The 19636-nt window shown below is 38.5% G+C and overlaps 1 protein-coding gene across 3 annotated transcripts in view; it reads left to right on the top strand.

Moving 5' to 3' along the window:
• STRADB (STE20 related adaptor beta) overlaps window positions 1-19636 on the top strand; it is a 38322-nt gene that overhangs the window by 10892 nt on the left and 7794 nt on the right. For all 3 annotated transcript variants that reach the window (XM_040475851.1, XM_040475853.1, XM_040475852.1), the window contains exons 4-5: window positions 15409-15508; window positions 19415-19536. In XM_040475851.1, coding sequence (XP_040331785.1) covers window positions 15409-15508; window positions 19415-19536 — 222 coding nt within the window. The remainder of the gene's footprint in view (window positions 1-15408; window positions 15509-19414; window positions 19537-19636) is intronic.

The raw sequence follows: 19636 nt of genomic DNA on the forward strand, positions 1-19636 counted from the left end.
TGTCCAACTTCATTCTTCTGCATGTGGATATCCACTTTTTCTAGCCGATTTGCTGAAAATAACTATCCTTGCTTTATTGAATGGTGTTGGCAACCCTTGCCGAATGCCATTTGACCATAGATGTGAGGGATTATTTCTGGGCTCTCTATTTCTTCCATTGGTTTATAGTTCTGTCTTTATTTCAGTACCATGCTGTTTTGGTTACTATTGCCTTATAATAAGTTTCAAAATCAGGAAGAGTTGGTCCTCCGATTTTATTCTTCTTTTCAAGATTATTTGAATCATTCAGGGTCCCTGAAGTTTTAATAATATTAAGTCTTCCAATCAATGAACATGAAATGTGTTCCCATTTATTTATTTATGTCTTCCTTAATTTCTTTTAGCAATGTTTTGTAGTTTTCATTGTACAACTTTCACTTCTTGGTTAAGTTAATTTTTAAATATTTTATTGAAATTGATTTCATGATTTCCTTTGCAGATTAGTCATTAAGCAGGTCCTCTGAATTTTTAGGAAGTTACTAAAAAATTTAACATGAACAAGAACCTGCCATGATTTTTTTTTTTAATTCCAGTGTACTTAAAATACAGTGTTAATTACTTTTAAGTGTAAAATATAGTGCTCTAGCAATTCTATATCTTACTCAGTGTTCATCATGATAAATGTGCTCTTAATCCCCTTTACCTGTTTCACCAGTCCCCTGACCCACCCCCCTCTGGTAAACATGTTTGTTCTCTATATTTGAGAGTTTGGTTTTTTGTTTGTCTCTTTTTTTTCTTTGTTCATTTCTTTTGTTTCTTAAATTCCACATTTCAGTGAAATAATATGGTATTTGTCTTTCTCTGACTGATTTATTTTACTTTGCAGTATATCCTCTAGATCCATCCATGTTGTTAGAAATGACAAGATTTCATTCTTTCTTATGGCTGAATAATATTCTGTGGTGTATATATAGCACATCTTCTTTATCCATTCATCTATTAGTGGACACTTGGGTGTCTTTCATATTTTGTCTATCGTAAATAATGTTGCAGTAAACATAAGGATGCATATACCTTTTTGAATTAGTGTTTTCATATTCTTTGGGTAAATACCCAGTAGTGGCATTACTGGATCATATGGTAATTCTTGTTTTAATTTCTTGAGGAACCTCCATAATGCTTTCCACAGTGGCTGTACCAGTTTGTATTCCTACCAAGAGTGCAAGGGGTTCCTTTTTCTCCACAACCTTGCTAACACTTGTTTCTTGTGTTTTTGATTTTAGCCATTCTGACAGGTATGAGGTGATATCTCTTTGTGGTTTTAAATTGCAGTTCCCTGATTAGTGCTGTTGAGCATCTTTACATGTGTTTGTTGACCATCTGTATGTCTTCTTTGGAGAAATGACTCTTCCTGTCCTCTGCCCATTTTTAAATAGGATTATTTGTGTTTTGAATGTTGAGTTATAGAAATTCTTTATATATTTGGAGATGAACCCTTTAATGGATATATCTTTTGCAAATATATTTTCCCATTCAGTAGATTGCTTTTTAATTTTGCTGATTGTTACCTTTGCTATGCAGAAGCTTTTTATTTGGATACAATCTCAGTTTATTTTTGCTTTTGCTTCTCTTGCCTTGGGAGACATATCCAGAAAAATGTTTCTATGGGTTAATATCAGGTAAATACAGTGTTACATTAGTGCACTACCTGTGCACTCTTCTAGGATTTTTACAGTTTCAGGTCTCACATTTAGGTCCTTAATCCATTTTGAATTCATTTTTGTGTATGGTATAAGAAAGTGGTCCAGTTTCATTATTTTGCATGTAGCTGTCCAATTTTTCCAACACTGTTGAAGAGACTGTATTTATCCCATTGCATATTCTTGCCTCCTTTGTCATAGATTAACTGACTAATCATGAGTTTATTTCTGGGCTCTCTATTCTGTTACACTGATCTATGTGTCTGTTATTCTACTAGTACCATACTGTTTTAATTACTGTAGCTGAGAGTGTGATACTTCCAGTTTTGTTTTTCCTTTTCAAGATTGCTTTAGCTATTTGAGGTCTTTTGTGTTTCCACACAAATTTTAGGGTTATTTGTCCTAGTTCTATGGAAAATGCTGTTAGAATTTTGGTAGTAATTGAATTAAATCTGTAGATTGCTTTTGGTAGTATGGACATTTTAACAGTATTGGTTTTCCCAGTCCATTTGTATGGAATATCTTTCCATTTTGTCATCTTTAATTTCTTTCATCAGTTTTTTTTATAGTTTTCAGAGTACACGTCTTTCACCTCTTTGGTTAAGTTTATTTCTAGATATTTTTTAATGTTTATTTATTTTGAGAGAGCACATACACGTGAGCAGTTGAGGGACAGAGAGAGAGGGAGAGAGAGAATCCCAAGCAGTCTCCATGCTGTCGGCACAGAGCCTGATTCAGGGCTCTGTTTCACAAACCGTGAGATCATGACCTGAGCCGAAACCAAGAGTCAGGTGCTTAACCAACTGAGCCACCCAAGCACCCCTATATATTTTATTATTTTTGGTGCAACTGTAAGTGGGATTGTTTTTTAAATTTCTGTTTCTGCTATATCATTTTAGTGTAGAGAAATGCAGCAGATTTCTGTCTGTTGATTTTGTGTTCTGTAACCTTCCTGAATTCTTTCATCATTTCTAGTAGTTTTTTGGAGTCTTTAGGGTTTCTTGTATGTAGTATTATGTCATCTGCAAATAGTGAAAGTTTATCTTTTTCCTTACCGATTTGGATGCCTTTTATTTCTTTTTGTTGTCTGATTGTTGTGGCTAGGACTTCCAGTACTATGTTGAATAAAAGTAATGGAAATGGATATCCTTATCTTGCTCCTGATCTTACAGGAAAAGTTCCTAGTTTGTCACCATTGAGCATGATGTTAGCTGTGGGTTTTTAACATATGGCTTTTACTGTGTTGGGATGTGTTTCTCTAAAACTACCTTGTTGAGGGTTTTTACCATGATTGTTGTATTTTGCAAATGCTTTACTGCATCTATTGAAGTTATATGGTTTTTAATCTTGCTCTTTCTTATTGATGCCATGTATCACATTGATTTGTGAATATTGAACTCCCCTTGCATCCCAGGAATAAATCCCATTTGATTGTACTGAGTGATTTTTTTTAAGGTATTGGTGGATTCTGTTGCTGTTATTTTGTTGAGAATTTTTGCAACTATGTTCATTGGAGATAGTGGTCAATAGTTCTCTTTTTTTGTGGTGTCTTTATCTGGTTTTGGTATGAGGGTAATGCCGGCCTTATAGAATGAATTTGGAAGTTTTCCTTGCTCTTCTTTTTGTGGAACAGTTTGAGAGGATAGGTATCAACTCTTATTTAAATGTTTGCTAGAATTTGCCTGTGAAGCCGTCTGGCCCTGGACTTTGGTTGAGAGTTTTTTGATTACTGATTCAGTTGCTTTGCTGGTAATCGATCTGCTCAAATTTTCTGTTTCTTCCTGATTTCAATTTTGGTAATTTATTTGTTTCTAGGAATTTATCCATTTCTTCTAGGTTGTTCAATTTGTTGTCATATAGCTTTTCATAATATCCTCCTATAATTGTATTTCTTTGATGTTGGTTGTCATGTCTACTCTCTCATTTGTGATTTTATTATTTGGGACCTTTCTCTTTTCTTTTTGATAAATCTGACTAAAGGTTTATTTTTGTTGACTTTTCAAAGAACCAGCTCCTGGTTTCATTGTTCTGTTGTTTTTGTTTCTATATCATTTATTTCTATACTAATCTTTCCTTCCTTCTGTTAGGTTTGGGTTGTTGTTTTCTTCTTCTTCTTCTTCTTCTTCTTCTTCTTCTTCTTTTTCTTTTAGCTCCTTTAAGTGTAAGGTTACATTATTTGAGAATTTTTTTTTGCTTCTTGAGGCAGACCTGTATTGCTAAAAATTCCCTCTCAGACCACTGTTGATGTATCCCCAAAATTTTTATGTTTGCATTTTCATTTGTCTCCATGTATATTTTTATTTCCTCCTTGATTTCTTTATTGAAAGAATTCAATAAAGAATTCATTGTTTAGTACCACTCATTGTTTAGTACCATGTTATTTAACCTCCATATATTTGTGTTCTTTCTTATACTTCTTGTTTCATACAATTGTGGTTAGAAAAGGTGCATGATGTGTCTTTGATATTATTGAATTTGTTGACACTTATTTTGTGGCCTATTATGTGATGTCTTCTGGAGAATGTTCCATGTACACTTGAAAAGAATGCATATTCTGCTGTCTGAGGATGGATTGTTCTGAATATATCTGGTAAATCCCTCTGTCCAGCATGTCATTCAAAGTCATTGTTTCCTTATTTATTTTCTGTTAGATGATCTGTCCACTGATGTTAATGGGGAGTTAAAGTCCTCTACTGTTACTGTATTATTATTGATTCGTTCCTTTATGTTTGTTAATAATTGTTTTATGTATTTGGGTGCTTCCATATGGGTGCATAAATATTTACAATTGTTATATTTTCTTGTTGGAGTATCCCTTATGTTATTATGTAGAATCCTTCTTTGTCCCCTTAGAGTCTTTGTTCTAAAGTCTACTTTGTCTAATACATGTATTGGTACTCTGGCTTTCTTTTGATGGCCATTTGCATGATAAATGTTTCTCCAACCCCTCACTTTCACTCTGCATGTGACTCTAGGTCTAAAATTCTTCTCTTACAGGCAGCAAGATGGGTCTTGTTTTCTTATCCCTCCTGACACCCTATATTTTTTGATTGGAATGTTTAGTCCATTTACATTCAAAGTAATTATTGATAGATATAAATTTATTGCTATTTTGTTACTTGTTTTGTGGTTGTTTCTGGAGCTTTCCTCTGATCCTTACTTGTCTTTTTCATGTTTGCTGATTTTCTGTAGTGATACATTAGAAGTCTTTTCTTTATTCTTTGCTTATTTATTTGTGGGGTTTTTTTTTAAATGTTTATTTTTGGGGGCACCTTGGTGGCTCAGTCAGTTGGACGTCTGACTTTGGCTCAGGTCATGATCTCATACTTCATGAGTTCAAGCCCCGTGTCTGGTTCTGCATTGACAGCTCAGAGCTTGGAGCCTACTTCAGATTCTGTGTCTACCTCTCTCTGTCCCTCCCTCACTCACTCTCTGTCTCTCTCTCCTTCAAAACTAAATAAACATTAAAAAAAATAATATCTAAATAAATGTTTATTTTTGAGAGAGTGAGAGAGAGAGAAGTAGAGATAGGAGGAGAGAGAGAATCCCAAGCAGGCTCCATGTTGTCAGTGTGGAGCCCAGCATGGGGCTCAAACCCATGAACCGTCGGACCATAATCTGAGCTGAAATCAAGTCAGATGCTCAAGCAACTGAGCCACCCAAATGCCCATATATGTGGTTTCTGATTTATGGTTACCATTAGGTTTGTTTATAACCTCTTCTTCATATAGCATGTATATTAAGTTGCTGGTCATTTAAGTGTGAACCCATTATTTTCTCCTCTCCTCCCCTCATTTTAGGTATGTGTTATTTTATATTCTTTGTGTGTGTGTGTGTGCGTGAGTTCTTTGATTTTTTTTCCAGAGATACTCATTTTCACTTCTTTTGTGTTTCTTACCTTTATACCATCACTTTTGGTCTCCCCTCAACTCCACTCAAAGAGTCCCCTTTAATACTTCTATTAGGGCTGGTTTAGTAGTCATAAACCCCCCCCCCTTTTTTTTGGAGGTTGTATTTTACTTTATTTTTTATTTATTTTTTTAATATAATTTATTGTCAAATTGGCTAACATACAGTATGTACAGTGTGCTCTTGGTTTTAGGGGTAGATTCCCATGGTTCATCGCTTATATACAACACCCAGTGCTCATCCAAACAACTGCCTTCCTCAGTGCCCATCACCCATTTTCCCCTCTCCCTCACCTCTCCATCAACCCTCAATTTGTTGTATGTATTTAAGAGTGTCTTATGGTTTGCCTCCCCCGCTTCTGTCTGTAACTATTTTTTCCCCTTCCTGTCCCCCATGGTCTTCTGTTAAGTTTCTCAAATTCCACACATGAGTGAAAATATATATCTATCTTTCTCTGACTGACTTATTTCACTTAGTATAATACCTTCCAGTTCCATCCACATTGCTGCAAATTGCATGATTTCATTCTTTCTCATTGCCAAATAGTATTATATATATAAACCACATCTTCTACATCTGGATGGCCAACAGGCACATGAAAAGATGCTCAACATCGCTCCTTATCAGGGAAATACAAATCAAAACCACACTCAGATATCACCTCATGCCAGTCAGAGTGGCCAAAATGAACAAATCAGGAGACTATAGATGCTGGAGAGGATGTGGAGAAATGGGAGCCCTCTTGCACTGTTGGTGGGAATGCAAACTGGTGCAGCCACTCTGGAAAACAGTGTGGAGGTTCCTCAAAAAATTAAAAATAGACCTACCCTATGACCCAGTAATAGCATTGCTAGTAATTTACCCAAGGGATACAGGAGTACTGATGCATAGGGGCACTTGTACCCCAATGTTTATAGCAGCACTCAATAGCCAAATGATGGAAAGAGCCTAAATGTCCATCAACTGATGAATGGATAAAGAAATTGTGGTTTATATACACAATGGAGTACTACAGGGCAATGAGAAAGAATGAAAAGAACGAAATATGGCCCTTTGTAGCAACGTGGATGGAACTGGAGAGTGTGATGCTAAGTGAAATATGCCATACAGAGAAAGACAGATACCATATGGTTTCACTCTTATGTGGATCCTGAGAAACTTAACAGAAACCCATGGGGGAGGGGAAGGAAAAAAAAAAAAAAGAGGTTAGAGTGGGAGAGAGCCAAAGCATAGGAGACTGTTAAAAACTGAGAACAAACTGAGGGTTGATGGGGGGTGGGAGGGAAGGGAGGGTAGGTGATGGGTATTGAGGAGGGCACCTTTTGGGATGAGCACTGGGTGTTGTATGGAAACCAATTTGACAATAAATTTCATATATTGAAAAAAAAATAAAATGAAGGGGGCTCTGCAAAAAAAAAAAAAGTCTTCTTTATCCATCAGTTGATGGACATTTAGGCTCTTTCCATAATTTGGCTCTTTTGAAAGTGCTGCTGTAAACACTGGGGTACATATGCCCCTGTGAATCAGTACTCCTGTATCCTTTGGACAGATCCCAGTAGTGTTCTTGCTGGGTTGTAGGGTAGTTGTATTTTTAATTTTTTGAGGAACCTCCACACTGTTTTCCAGAGCGGCTACACCAGTTTGCATTCCCACCAACAGTGCAAGAGGGTGGTTGCGAACCTCTTTAGTCTTTGTCTGGGAAACTCTATCTCTCCTTCTATTGTGAATTATAGCTTTGCTGGATACATTATTTTTGGCTGCACATTTTTCCATTTAGCACTTTGAATATATCATGCCACTCCCTTCTGGCCTGAAAAGTTTCTGTTGAAAAATATCCTGCTAGCCTTATGAGTGTTCCCTTGTAAGTTACTGACTTCCTTTGTCTTGCTGCTTTTAAGATTTTTTTCTTAATCACTGTATTTTGCAGAGTTAATTACAATGTGTTGGTGTTGGCCAACTTTTGTTGATTTTGATGGGAATTCTCTGCTTTCTGGATCTGGATGTCCATTTCCCTTCCCAGATTAGGAAAGTTTTCAGCTATTATTTTTTCAAATAAATTTCATGCCCATTTCTATATCTCCTTCTTCTGGGATTCTTATAATATAAATGTTAGTCCATTTGATGGAGTCACTGAGTTCCCTAAGTCTATTCTCATATTACATAATTCTTCCTCTCTTTTGTTTAGCTTCATTGTTTTCCATTACTTTGTCTTCTGTGTCGTTAATTTGTTTTTCTGCTTCTTCTAGCTTCGTGTTCATTGTGCATCAAGCATGTTTCAAATCTTGATGATTATACTCTTCATCTCTGATGTCTCACTCTTGTATTCCACTCTTTCCTCAAGCCTAGTGAATATCCTTATGAGAGTTGCTTTAAATTTTCCATCAGTCATGTTACTTATAATCAGTTTTGCTTAGGTTTCTGGCTGTGGCCTTACCTTGTTCTTTCATTTGGAAAAAATTCCACTGTCATTTTGTCTAAATCTCTGCCTGCTCATGTGTGTTAGAAAAGCAAGTTATGTCTCCTGCTCCTAAAGTAATGGCCATGAACAAGAGGTCACGTAGTGCCGAGGGCCTGCCACTTCAGGAAATGTCTCGAGTATGTGCTTCATGCTCTCTGCTGTTGTGTTCTGGCTGCTCTATTCTTCAAGACAGTCATCTGCAGAGGTTCTCCTTGCCTAGTATGGGCAGTGTTTGGTCTCTGGCCTGAATGTGGCAACTTTTAACTAGGTGTACTCTGGTCTGCTTGTGAAATGATACCTGTCACCACCTCCGCTGGAACTGAGGCCCTGCAAAACTCTTCTGTCTACCCTATGTCTTTTGATTGTAGTGTTAACCCATTTACATTCAAAGTAATTACTGGTAAGTATGTACTTTTTGCCATTTTGTTACTTGTTTCACTGTTGATTTCATAGTTCTCTGTTCTTGTGCTTTTTTTCATGGTTTGATGGCTCTTTTTATATGGTTAGATTCCTTTATTTTTTGCTTATTTATTATAGGTTTTTGATTTGTGGTTACTGTTAGGTTTATATATAGCAGTCTATATTAAGTTGATGCTCGCTTAAATTTGAATCCTTCCTAAAAGCAGTAAATTTTCACTCTTCTCACCCCTACCTTTTATGTATTTGGTCTTATAATTTGCATCTTTTTTATTTTGTGAGTCCTTTAACTAATTTTTATAGATATAGTTAATTTACTGCATTTGTGCCTCCTTTTTTTTTTTTTTTTTTTTTACTCCTGCTTATGGTCTTTCCTTTCCACTGAAAGAATACCCTTTAACATTTCTTGTAATGCTGGTTTAGTGGTGATAAATTCCTTTATCTTTTGTTTGCGAAACTCTTTATCTCTTCTATTCTGAAGAAATAGCCTTCCTGGATAGAGTATTCTTGGTTTCAGTTTTTGTTTTTGTTTTTTTCCTTTAGGACTTGGAATATATCATGCCACTTGCTTCTGGCTTGAAAAGTTTCTGCTGAAAAATCAGTTGATGGTCTTATGGAGTTTCTCTTTTATGTAACTGTTTTCTTGCTCCTTATAAAATTTTCTTATTATCACTGCCTTTTGCCATTTTAATTTTATGTCTTGGTGTGGACCTCCTTGGATTGATTTTGTTGGGGAGCTCTCTGTGCCTGCCTGGATTTCTGTTTCCTTCCCCAGATTTGGGATGCAGAGTTCTAAATATATCTGTCAAGTCCATCTGATCCAATGTCTCCCCCTTGTTTCTTTATTGACCGTGTGTCTAGATGATCTATCCATTTCTGTAAGTGGGGTGTTAAAGTCCCCTGCAATTACCACATTCTTATCAATAAGGTTGCTTGTGTTTATGAGTAATTGTTTTATATATTTGGGCGCTCCGGTATTCGGCGCATAGACATTTATAATTGTTAGCTCTTCCTGATGGATAGACCCTGTCACTATTATATAATGTCCTTCTTCATCTCTTGTTACAGCCTTTAATTTAAAGTCTAGTTTGTCTGATATAAGTATGGCTACTCCAGCTTTCTTTTGGCTTCCAGTAGCATGATAAATAGTTCTCCATCCCCTCACTCTCAATCTAAAGGTGTCCTCAGGTCTAAAATGAGTCTCTTGTAGACAGCAAATAGATGGGTCTTGTTTTTTTATCCATTCTGATACCCTATGTCTTTTCGTTGGCGCATTTAATCCATTTACATTCAGTGTTATTATAGAAAGATATGGGTTTAGAGTCATTGTGATGTCTGTATGTTTTATGCTTGTAGTGATGTCTCTGGTACTTTGTCTCACAGGGTCCCCCTTAGGATCTCTTGTAGGGCTGGTTTAGTGGTGACAAATTCCTTCAGTTTTTGTTTGTTTGGGAAGACCTTTATCTCTCCTTCTATTCTAAATGACAGACTTGCTGGATAAAGGATTCTCGGCTGCATATTTTTTCTGTCTAGCACACTGAAAATCTCGTGCCAATTCTTTCTGGCCTGCCAAGTTTCAAAAGAGAGATCAGTCACGAGTCTTATAGGTCTCCCTTTATATGTTAGGGCACGTTTACCCCTTGCTGCTTTCAGAATTTTCTCTTTATCCTTGTATTTTGCCAGTTTCACTATGATATGTCGTGCAGAAGATCGATTCAAGTTACGTCTGAAGGGAGTTCTCTGTGCCTCTTGGATTTCAATGCCTTTTTCCTTCCCCAGTTCAGGGAAGTTCTCAGCTATAATTTCTTCAAGTACCCCTTCAGCACCTTTCCCTCTCTCTTCCTCCTCTGGGATACCAATTATGCATATATTATTTCTTTTAAGTGTATCACTTAGTTCTCTAATTTTCCCCTCATACTCCTGGATTTTTTTATCTCTCTTTTTCTCAGCTTCCTCTTTTTCCATAACTTTATCTTCTAGTTCACCTATTCTCTCCTCTGCCTCTTCAATCCGAGCCGTGGTGGTTTCCATTTTGTTATGCATTTCGTTTAAAGCGTTTTTCAGCTCCTCGTGACTGTTCCTTAGTCCCTTGATCTCTGTAGCAAGAGATTCTCTGCTGTCAGCTATACTGTTTTCAAGCCCAGTGATTAATTTTATGACTATTATTCTAAATTCACTTTCTGTTATATTATTTAAATCCTTTTTGATCAGTTCATTAGCTGTTGTTATTTCCTGGAGATTCTTCTGAGGGGAATTCTTCCGCTTGGTCATTTTGGATAGTCCCTGGCGTGGTGAGGACCTGCAGGGCACTTCCCCTGTGCTGTGGTGTATAACTGGAGTTGGTGGGCGGAGCCGCAGTCAGACCTGATGTCTGCCCCCAGCCCACCGCTGGGGCCAGTCAGACTGGTGTGTGCCTTCTCTTCCCCTCTCCTAGGGGCGGGATTCACTGTGGGGTGGGGTGGCCCGTCTGGGCTACTTGCACACTGCCAGGCTTGTGATGCTGGGGATCTGGCGTCTTAGCTGGGGTGGGTAGGCAAGGTGCACGGGGGCAGGAGGGGCAGGCTTAGCTTGCTTCTCCTTAGGTGATCCACTTCAGGAGGGGCCCTGTGGCAGCAGGAGGGAGTCAGATCCGCTGCCGGAGGTTTGGCTCCGCAGAAGTGCAGAGTTGGGTGTTTGCGCGGAGCGAGCAAGTTCCCTGGCAGGAACTGGTTCTCTTTGGGATTTTGGCTGGGGGATGGGCGGGGGAGATGGCGCTGGCGAGCGCCTTTGTTCCCTGCCAAACTGAGCTCTGTCATCAGGGGGCTCAGCAGCTCTCCTTCCCTTTGTCCTCCAGCCTTCCCGCTTTCTGAGCAGAGCTGTTAACTTATGACCTCCCAGCCGCTAAGTCGCGCTTGCTGTCGGAACACAGTCCGTCAGGCCCCTCCCCTTTTTGCAAGCCAGACTTGGGGGCTCTGCTTGGCCGGCGAGCCGCCCCTCTGCCCCGGCTCCCTCCCGCCAGTCCGTGGAGCGCGCACCGCCTCGCCGCCCTTCCTACCCTCTTCCGTGGGCCTCTCATCTGCGCTTGGCTCCGGTGACTCCGTTCTGCTAATCCTCTGGCAGTTTTCTGGGTTATTTAGGCAGGTGTAGGTGGAATCTAAGTGATCAGCAGGACGTGCGGTGAGCCCAGGGTCCTCCTACGCCGCCATTTTCCCTCTCCATCTCTCCCATCAAATTCTCTTAACACACAACCTTTCTGTAGCAAAACAACCCTGAGGAATGAGAAAACCCAAGGGTGCCAAGAGTGGATGTGGGTGCCCGGGTGAGGGGCGAAGAGCTGGTCTCCTTCCCCAGATTTGGGACATTTTCATCTATTATTTCTTCAAATAAATTTTCTGCCCCCTTTTTCTTCTCTTTCTGGGATCCCTGTAATGCAAATGTTATTGGGCTTGATGGTATCACTGAGTTCCCTTAATCTATTCTCATCTTTTTGCTGTTCAGCTTGATTATTTTTTATTACTCTGTCTTATAGGTCACTGATCTGTTCTGCCTTCTCTAGTCTACTGTTTATTCTTTATAGTGTATTTTTAATTTGAATTATTATGTTCTTCATCTCTGTTTGGTTCTTTTTTATATTTTCTATCTCTTTGTTGAGGGTCTCACTGATATCCTCCTCTCTTTTCTCGAGTGAGTATCTTTATGGCCATTACTTTATTTATCAGGCATATAACTTATCCCCGCTTTGTTTAGCTCTTTTGCTGACTTTGTCCTGCCTTTTCATTTGGAACATATTTCTCTGTCTTCTCATTTTTTCTAACTCTCTCTGTGTTAGGAAAGTTAGCTGTGTCTCCTGCTCTTGAAAGTAGTGGCCATCTGAAGAAGAGGTTCTATAGTGCTGTGCAGTGCAGTGTCCCCTCTTCACTAGAAACAGGTGCTTTAGGGATGTCTCCTATATGTGTTTTGTGCTCCCTCTTGTGGGTAAGCTGTGTTTGCCTTTAGTCCAGTGATCTGCAGTGGTTCTCTTTTCCTGTTGTTGGCAGGTTTTAGTCCTTGTATTTTGAATGGTGAGTTTGAGGATGCCTTGGACTTAAGGTGGGTCAGGGCTATGGTCATACCAGACTGCAGGGTGCTATCCCAGTGTTGTCCCTTGAGAAGCTTTTGTGGGTGGGTGGGGCCTGCAGTCAGACCAGATGTTTGCCCCCACCCACTGCTAGGGTCAGAATCAGAGTGGTATGTGTGGTTCTCTTCCCCTCTCCCTACAGCAGGAGTCACTTTGGAGTGGTACTGCCTACTGTCTGGGCTGCTTGCACAATGCCATGCCTGTGACACTGCCTTGGATGGACTCCTGCTGAAGTCAGGTCTACAGGAGAACATGGGGGTGGGGCACGCTGTTAGTGAGCTCATAGGAGAGTATTCTTGTGGGTGTCCCACGTCTCTAGTTTGGGGGTTGGGGAGAGAAATGGCACCTCCAGGTCTTTTGTTCTTGGGTAAGTCTCCTAAAATTCCTGCCCCTCTAGAACATCTTCAGAAATTAGAAAATAAATCTTTCTATATACCACAGGTGTTTTTCAAACTACTACTTTAGTGCCTTATCTCAGTGTGATTGTTATGCTCTGGCTCTCCCAGAGCTGAGTGCTGATTTTGAAATTATCAGGTGTCAAGCTCCACTGATTGACAAAACTCATGAAGTTAAGCCTCTCTGGTTTTCAAAGTCATATAATGTGGGGATTCATTTTCCCAGTGCTGGTCACCCATGCCTGGTGTGGGGTCTGCTTCTCTCCTTTTTTTTTATTAAAAAATAATTTAACATTTATTTATTTTTGAGAGACACAGACCAGAGTGCAAGCAGGGGAGGAGCAGAGAGAGAGGAAGACAGAGAATTTGAAGCAGGCTCCAGGCTCAGAGCTGTCAGCCCAGAGCCCAATGCAGGACTGAAACCCATGAATTTCGAGATCATAACCTGAGCTGAAGTTGGATGCTTAACCAACTGAGCCACCCATGTGCCTCTCTCCTTTCTCCGTGCTTGTGGTGTCTTTCCCTCCTGCAGATAGTCTTGTGGGTCAGTTTGGTTCCAGACCATATGTCTGCACATCCTACCATTTTTTTTTTTTTTATGCGGTCTCTTCTGTACAATTAGCTGTGGAAGGTCCGTTCTGCCAGTCTTTAGGTCATTTTCTGGGTTATTTACACTGATACGGGTTATTTAGCTGTATCTGTGGGATGAAGTGAGCTTAGGATCTTCCTACTTTTATCATCTTCCCTTGAACACTGACCATGCCATGATTTTTGCTTTCTAATTTTCTAGTCATCAAATCAAAAAGAGAAGTGAGCTTAGTTTAGGATGATTTACTCGTAGTAAACCTATACAGTCTTCTTATGATTACCATGTTGTTTTCTTAAGTGTCTATAATTCATCTATGTAGTAATTTGATTTTAGACTTTACTGGGCAACTGCATCAAGGCTTATTACCCCTTTGTAGTTTTCACGCTTTTTTTGAAAATTGAGTCAATGTTTTACTATTTTCATTCTTCTCAGTTTTACTATATTTGCACACTTAGTATCCTAGATGTAATTATGTCTGGCCTGTAGCTTTGAACTTATTTAAAACAGTTTTAGACTTCAGCTACTTATTTATAACACATGTGCCCCTTCTATTTTAAAGAAGACTATTTCCTTAATCAATGAGATGGAAGCAAAGAAAAGGTTGATTAGCCTGATTTTAGTCCATTATCTGGTAACCTATTGCCATTTTTTTTCAAGCAGTGAACTGTAAGCTTTAGTTTATTCTGATCTAGCCTTCCTGACAGGCTTACAGGTTATTACTTTAAAATTAAAAAAAAATTGTTATATGTTTTTCTATCTCTTATTTGTGTTCTTTAAATCTGAGTTTATTTGAAGGTTACCTGTTACAATGAAATAAAATTGATTTATTTAGATTTTTTTTTCTTCATTAGGATTAATTCTAATTTTAGTCTTTCACTCCTCTTGAACAGTATTCACCTTTATTCATCTTTAGCTGTGAGCTTATAATTATATTTTTTGTGCTCTTTTAGAAGTTTAGGGAACATGTAGAATCAAGGATGTAAAAAGTGGTCAGTACAATTCCTAACACACAGTAATATCATTTCTAATCCCACATTTCCTTATCTCTATCTTGGAGGCAGTAATAAAATTGTTGCCACCTACCGATGCCTGTAAATCCTTCCAAGTGTCTTTTGGAGTACTGTGTCTTTTGGGAGGTCCTCTTCGCTATCATATGACACGAGTGGTATTGGCCTCTTCTCTCTTCTGTGTGCATGTCATTTTCACTGCCACTGGGATCTGGTGCAAACCTAGAACTCTGACCCTAAAGCACCCCCATGAGACCTCATATTGGTATTCGGGAAGTCTGTACCCTATTCTTCCAACTCTTGGGGTTTATTTTTCTTTCTGATCTCCCTTCTGATTTATTCAATCTTGTGAAAAACTTCAGCAATTTTAATAGGCTGCAATGTGGAAATTTTTCCTTGAATTGTTAATACCTCCACTAGCTGAGTCAGGTACCTGTATGTGTAATAGATACAACTGGCAACCACTTGAAGCAAGAGTAAAAGTATAGAATATTCTGGACAGGTCCCTGCATTTCTACCCTTGATGTGTTTATTAGATAACCTCAGGAATTAACAGCCATTTCTAGCAATTCCTAAAAGTGCTTACTGGAAATTGTGCCAGAAACTATTCTTTGCTACCTATAAATCTGCTTTTCCCACCCTGTCCCCCTTTACGTGCTGATGGCTTTTTAACTAACCACTTATTAGCAATTGTAAACTCTTCTTAGATTTTGAAACAGTGTCTTAAGCCACCCTCCAGTGCTTTCCTAATGAGCATTGTGTTTGAAACTAAAATATCAGTATTTTATATTAGGGTAGGGGACTAAAATGGGGAACCAAAAAAGTTTATTTTGTTTTCCTCTTTTTAAAACAATGCAGGTTGATGAGCTACCCTTTTCCCAGTTGCCTTCATCCACTAGAGCCAAGGATGTGATCTGTTCCACCAATGTTTCTCACTATGAACTCCAAGTGGAAATTGGTAATTATCCTGAATTGATCCTTCATTGTTAGAAATGAAATTGATGGCACAAAGATTATTTTGTGAGTGGGTTTTTCTCTGTTGTCACCTATGTTAATAAGGCTACATGTTAATTGTGTCAGTCAGATGGATCTATTAATTTTATGTCTTCCCTAAAATAGCAGCCCCAATTTTCAAGATTACTTTCTAGAATTTTTACTTTTTCACTCAAGTATTTTTAGAGAAGGAAGACACTAAGTAATCTAAATATTATTTGTGTCTTTATTGTAGGAATCTTCTGATTTTATGTCTATAATTTATACTGGGTATGAAAAATCATGTAAATCTTTTTAGTCACAGTCTTTTAACCAAGTTTCTTTTAACTTAAAAACTTACCTAGGGTCACCTTAATGGCTCAGATTTCAGCTCAGGTCATGATCTCACAGTTCATGAGATTGAGCCCCAGGTTGGGCTCCACACTGGGCATGGAGTCTGCTTAAGATTCTCTCTCTCCCCCTCTGCTGATACCCCTCCTCTAGTCACACCTGCATGCACTCTCTTTCAAAAACAAGACAAGACAAAACAAAAACTTACCTAAAACCCCATTTATAGTAAACACCTTTCTCAGTTAAGTTTGGAACAAGATGAATTATTGTTTATAGCCATATACATGTGAAATTTTTGCGGTGAATATTCAGAAACATCTATTAAACATTGCAAACAGATACTCTGTTAGATGCTAGGGATATAAAACCATGTAAAACACTTGAGGAATCCATTTCTTTCTGGGAAGTTGAACACATAAGATAGCCTTGTTTATGTACTAGAGAGTACTGAAGTAGAGATGTGTTAAGTATTACAGGAACAGAAAAGATGAAACATCTGACCATCCATCTTGACTACTGTGAAAGTCGCAAGAAAGATCACAAAAATGAGCTGGATTCTGAAAAATGAGGAAAAGTTTGCTGAATGTTCTAGTCAGGGTTTTGTTACAAACAACAGAAAACAATCCTGACTAACTTAAGAGAGGAATTTTTTGAACAATATTGCTAACTGACAGAATTATTGGCTAGAGAGATAGACTTGGAAGAAGCTAAGCGAAGCTGCATAACTAGAACCAGAGCCAGGGCCATGGCCTAGGAACAGCCTAGTTAGTGTATTACCTGTTAGAGTACTTATATCCCAGACAGTGGAACCCACTGCAGGAAGCTCTGACTGCCTCTGCTTCTGTTTGTCACTAACTCCATCCTTTAGTTAGCTAAGCATAGGTCATTGATGTTCACATGGCAGGGTCAAGGAAGCCAAGAGCAAATAAGGATCTGACCTTTCCTAAAATAGCACTAGTGGAAAATGCCCCCAAATTAGAATGGACATTCAGATGATGTCAATTCAAAAAAGGTAAAAACAGAATTACTTCAGTAGATGACTGAGGAAGAATGGTTAGTGGGGAACCTAAACAACCCCCCACTTGTTGCCTACAAGAGTAGGTAGTGGTCGGAGACAAATCTAGAAAGGGAGGTTTGGAACACCTGTGAAAGACCTCATATGGTGTATTTACAAGTTCAGACTCTCATCCCTCACAACTTACCCACTTCATTGCTCAAAGCATTTAAGCCACAAGTTTGGAATTTATTCCCTCTGCGCTTGAGATACATTGTGGAACAGTGACAATGGTAATAATACCATCTAACAGGCACTGAGCTGAACATTTCATGTGTAGTTTTTCATGTCAGCCTTTTACCACTCCTATTTGGCTGATGAAGATACTGAGCCTCTGAGAATTCAAGTAGCAATCCTACAACTAGTGATTTTAAAGCAAACCTTTCTGACTGGAGGGTCTAAGGTCTCAGGTGCTGCACGGTAGTACTCTTCTAGTGATAAAATGCTGAGTTCTAGAGGGAAAACTGGCAGCAATTCCAGGCAGCAGTCTGGAAGATGTAGACTGATTTACAACTGGAAGTATCATCCATATCACCTGAGTCTTTAAAAATTGCAATGCCTATATCCCATCACAGACCTAACGAATCAAAATTTCTGGTGAATTGGACCTAGGTATAGGCTTTTGAAGTAGATCCCCCAGTAATTTGGGAGCATGTCTTAGTTGAGAATGTAGAACATGATAAGGAAGTCACCACATTTGACCAGCAAAGGAGGACAGGACTTGAACTAAGGCAGTCATGCTGACACTGGAGTGAAAGGGATGAATTTGTGGTTAACTTCATTTCAAAGATAAGTGGCAGAATTTGGTGACTGTGGAAAGAGAGAGGAACTAACATTTATTAGATGCCTATTGATAGGTGCCACTCCAGGTGTTTTATATTTTAAAAACTGATGATACCAAATGCTGTTCAGTATGTCAAGCAGCTATAGCTCTTATAGATTGTTCGTGGGATTAAAAATGGTTCATCCACTTTAAAACCAGTTTTGCAACTTCTTATAAGGTTAAATATAGGTGACCCAGCAATCCCACTTGCCAGTATCTGCCAAAGAGAAATGAAAGCATATGTCTACTTAAAGAATGTTTTCGCAGCTTAATAGTCACCAAAAACTGAAAACAACCCAAATATTTATCAACTTATGAATGGATAAATAAATTGTGACTTGTCCATAGTAATGGATTATTACTCAGCAATGAAAGAAGCTATTAAAACAACATGGAACAAACTCAAAAGCATTATGCTAAGTAAAAGAAACTAGACACAAAAGACTGTACTCTTTATGATACCATTTATGTGACAGAAATGACATCAGTGGTGTAGGAATTGCTGATTGTATCCTGTTGTTTGAATTTGTCATAATTTGTTTATCAGGTCACAATTTTAGCCGTTATAACAGATATGTAATGGTGTATCATTGTGGTTTTTTTATTTGCATTTCTCTATCTTGAGCATCTTTTCATGCTCTCTATCTTGAGCATCTTTTCAATGTATCTCATGAAAAGGAATGTATAGGAATATACATTCCTATATCTTTTTTTGTGGATTGCCTATTTAATCATCTGAATATTTTTATTTATTTAAGATTTTTTTAAGTTTATTTTGAGAGAGTGTGTGCTCACGAGGGGGAGGGGACAGAGAGAGAGAGAGAGAGAGAGAGAGAGAGAGAGAGAGAGAATCCCAAGTAGACTCCACACTGTGAGCACGGAGGCCAACATGGGGCTCGAACCCACAAACCATGAGATTGTGACCTGAGCTGAAATCAAGAGTCAGATGCTTAACCAACTGAGCCACCCAGGCACCTCTGCATATTTGTTGAAATTAAAATACAATTTTTGAAAGAGCAAGTGAGTGAGCACAGAGAAGGGGCAGGTAAAGAGAATCTTAAGCAGGCTCCACACTCAGCGCAGAGCCCAACATAAGGCTCAGTCTCAAGACTGTGAGATCATAGGGTGCCTGGGTAGCTCAGTCAGTTGAGCATCTGACTTCGGCTCAGGTCACGATCTTGCAGCTCGTGAGTTTGAACCCTGCGTTGGGCGCTGTGCTGACAGCTCAGAGCCTGGAGTCTGCTCTGGATTCTATGTCTCCCTCTCTCTCTGCCCCTAACCCACTCGCATTCTGTCTCCATCTCTCTCAAAAATAAATAAACATTAAAAAAAATTTTTTTTAAAAAGACCATGAGATCATAACCTGAGCTGAAATCAAGAGTCTGACACTTAACCAACTGAGCCACCCAGACACCCCAAATCTTATGCATATTTTAAAATTTAGTATAAGTTTGTATAGAATTGTAAAAATTCTGTTGGTATAGAGTTGTAAGAATTTTTTATATATACTGGATGTAAGCATAGTTAATACTTTCAGTCAGTGGCTTATCTTTTCGTTTTCTTAACAGTATTTTCTTGAAGAGCAGTTTTAAATTTTGATGTTGTCCAAATTGTCAGTTTTTTTCTTCTTTGGTTACTAACATGAGTTTTACATCTGACTGTAGGAAGAGGATTTGACAACTTGACTTCTGTTCATCTTGCCCGGCATACTCCTACAGGAACACTGGTGACTATAAAAATTACAAATCTGGAAAACTGCACTGATGAACGCCTGAAAGCTTTACAGGTAACAAAATGAAAAAAATGATTTATTTAATGTCTATTTGAGGAGATTACATCTGTAAGAATTTTTTTTACCAAATTAATATTTCTTTCTGTTAGAGGAA

Source organism: Herpailurus yagouaroundi, unplaced genomic scaffold (assembly GCF_014898765.1).
Source record: "Herpailurus yagouaroundi ecotype Mexico unplaced genomic scaffold, PumYag 140, whole genome shotgun sequence".
Taxonomy (NCBI): Eukaryota; Metazoa; Chordata; class Mammalia; order Carnivora; family Felidae; genus Herpailurus; species Herpailurus yagouaroundi.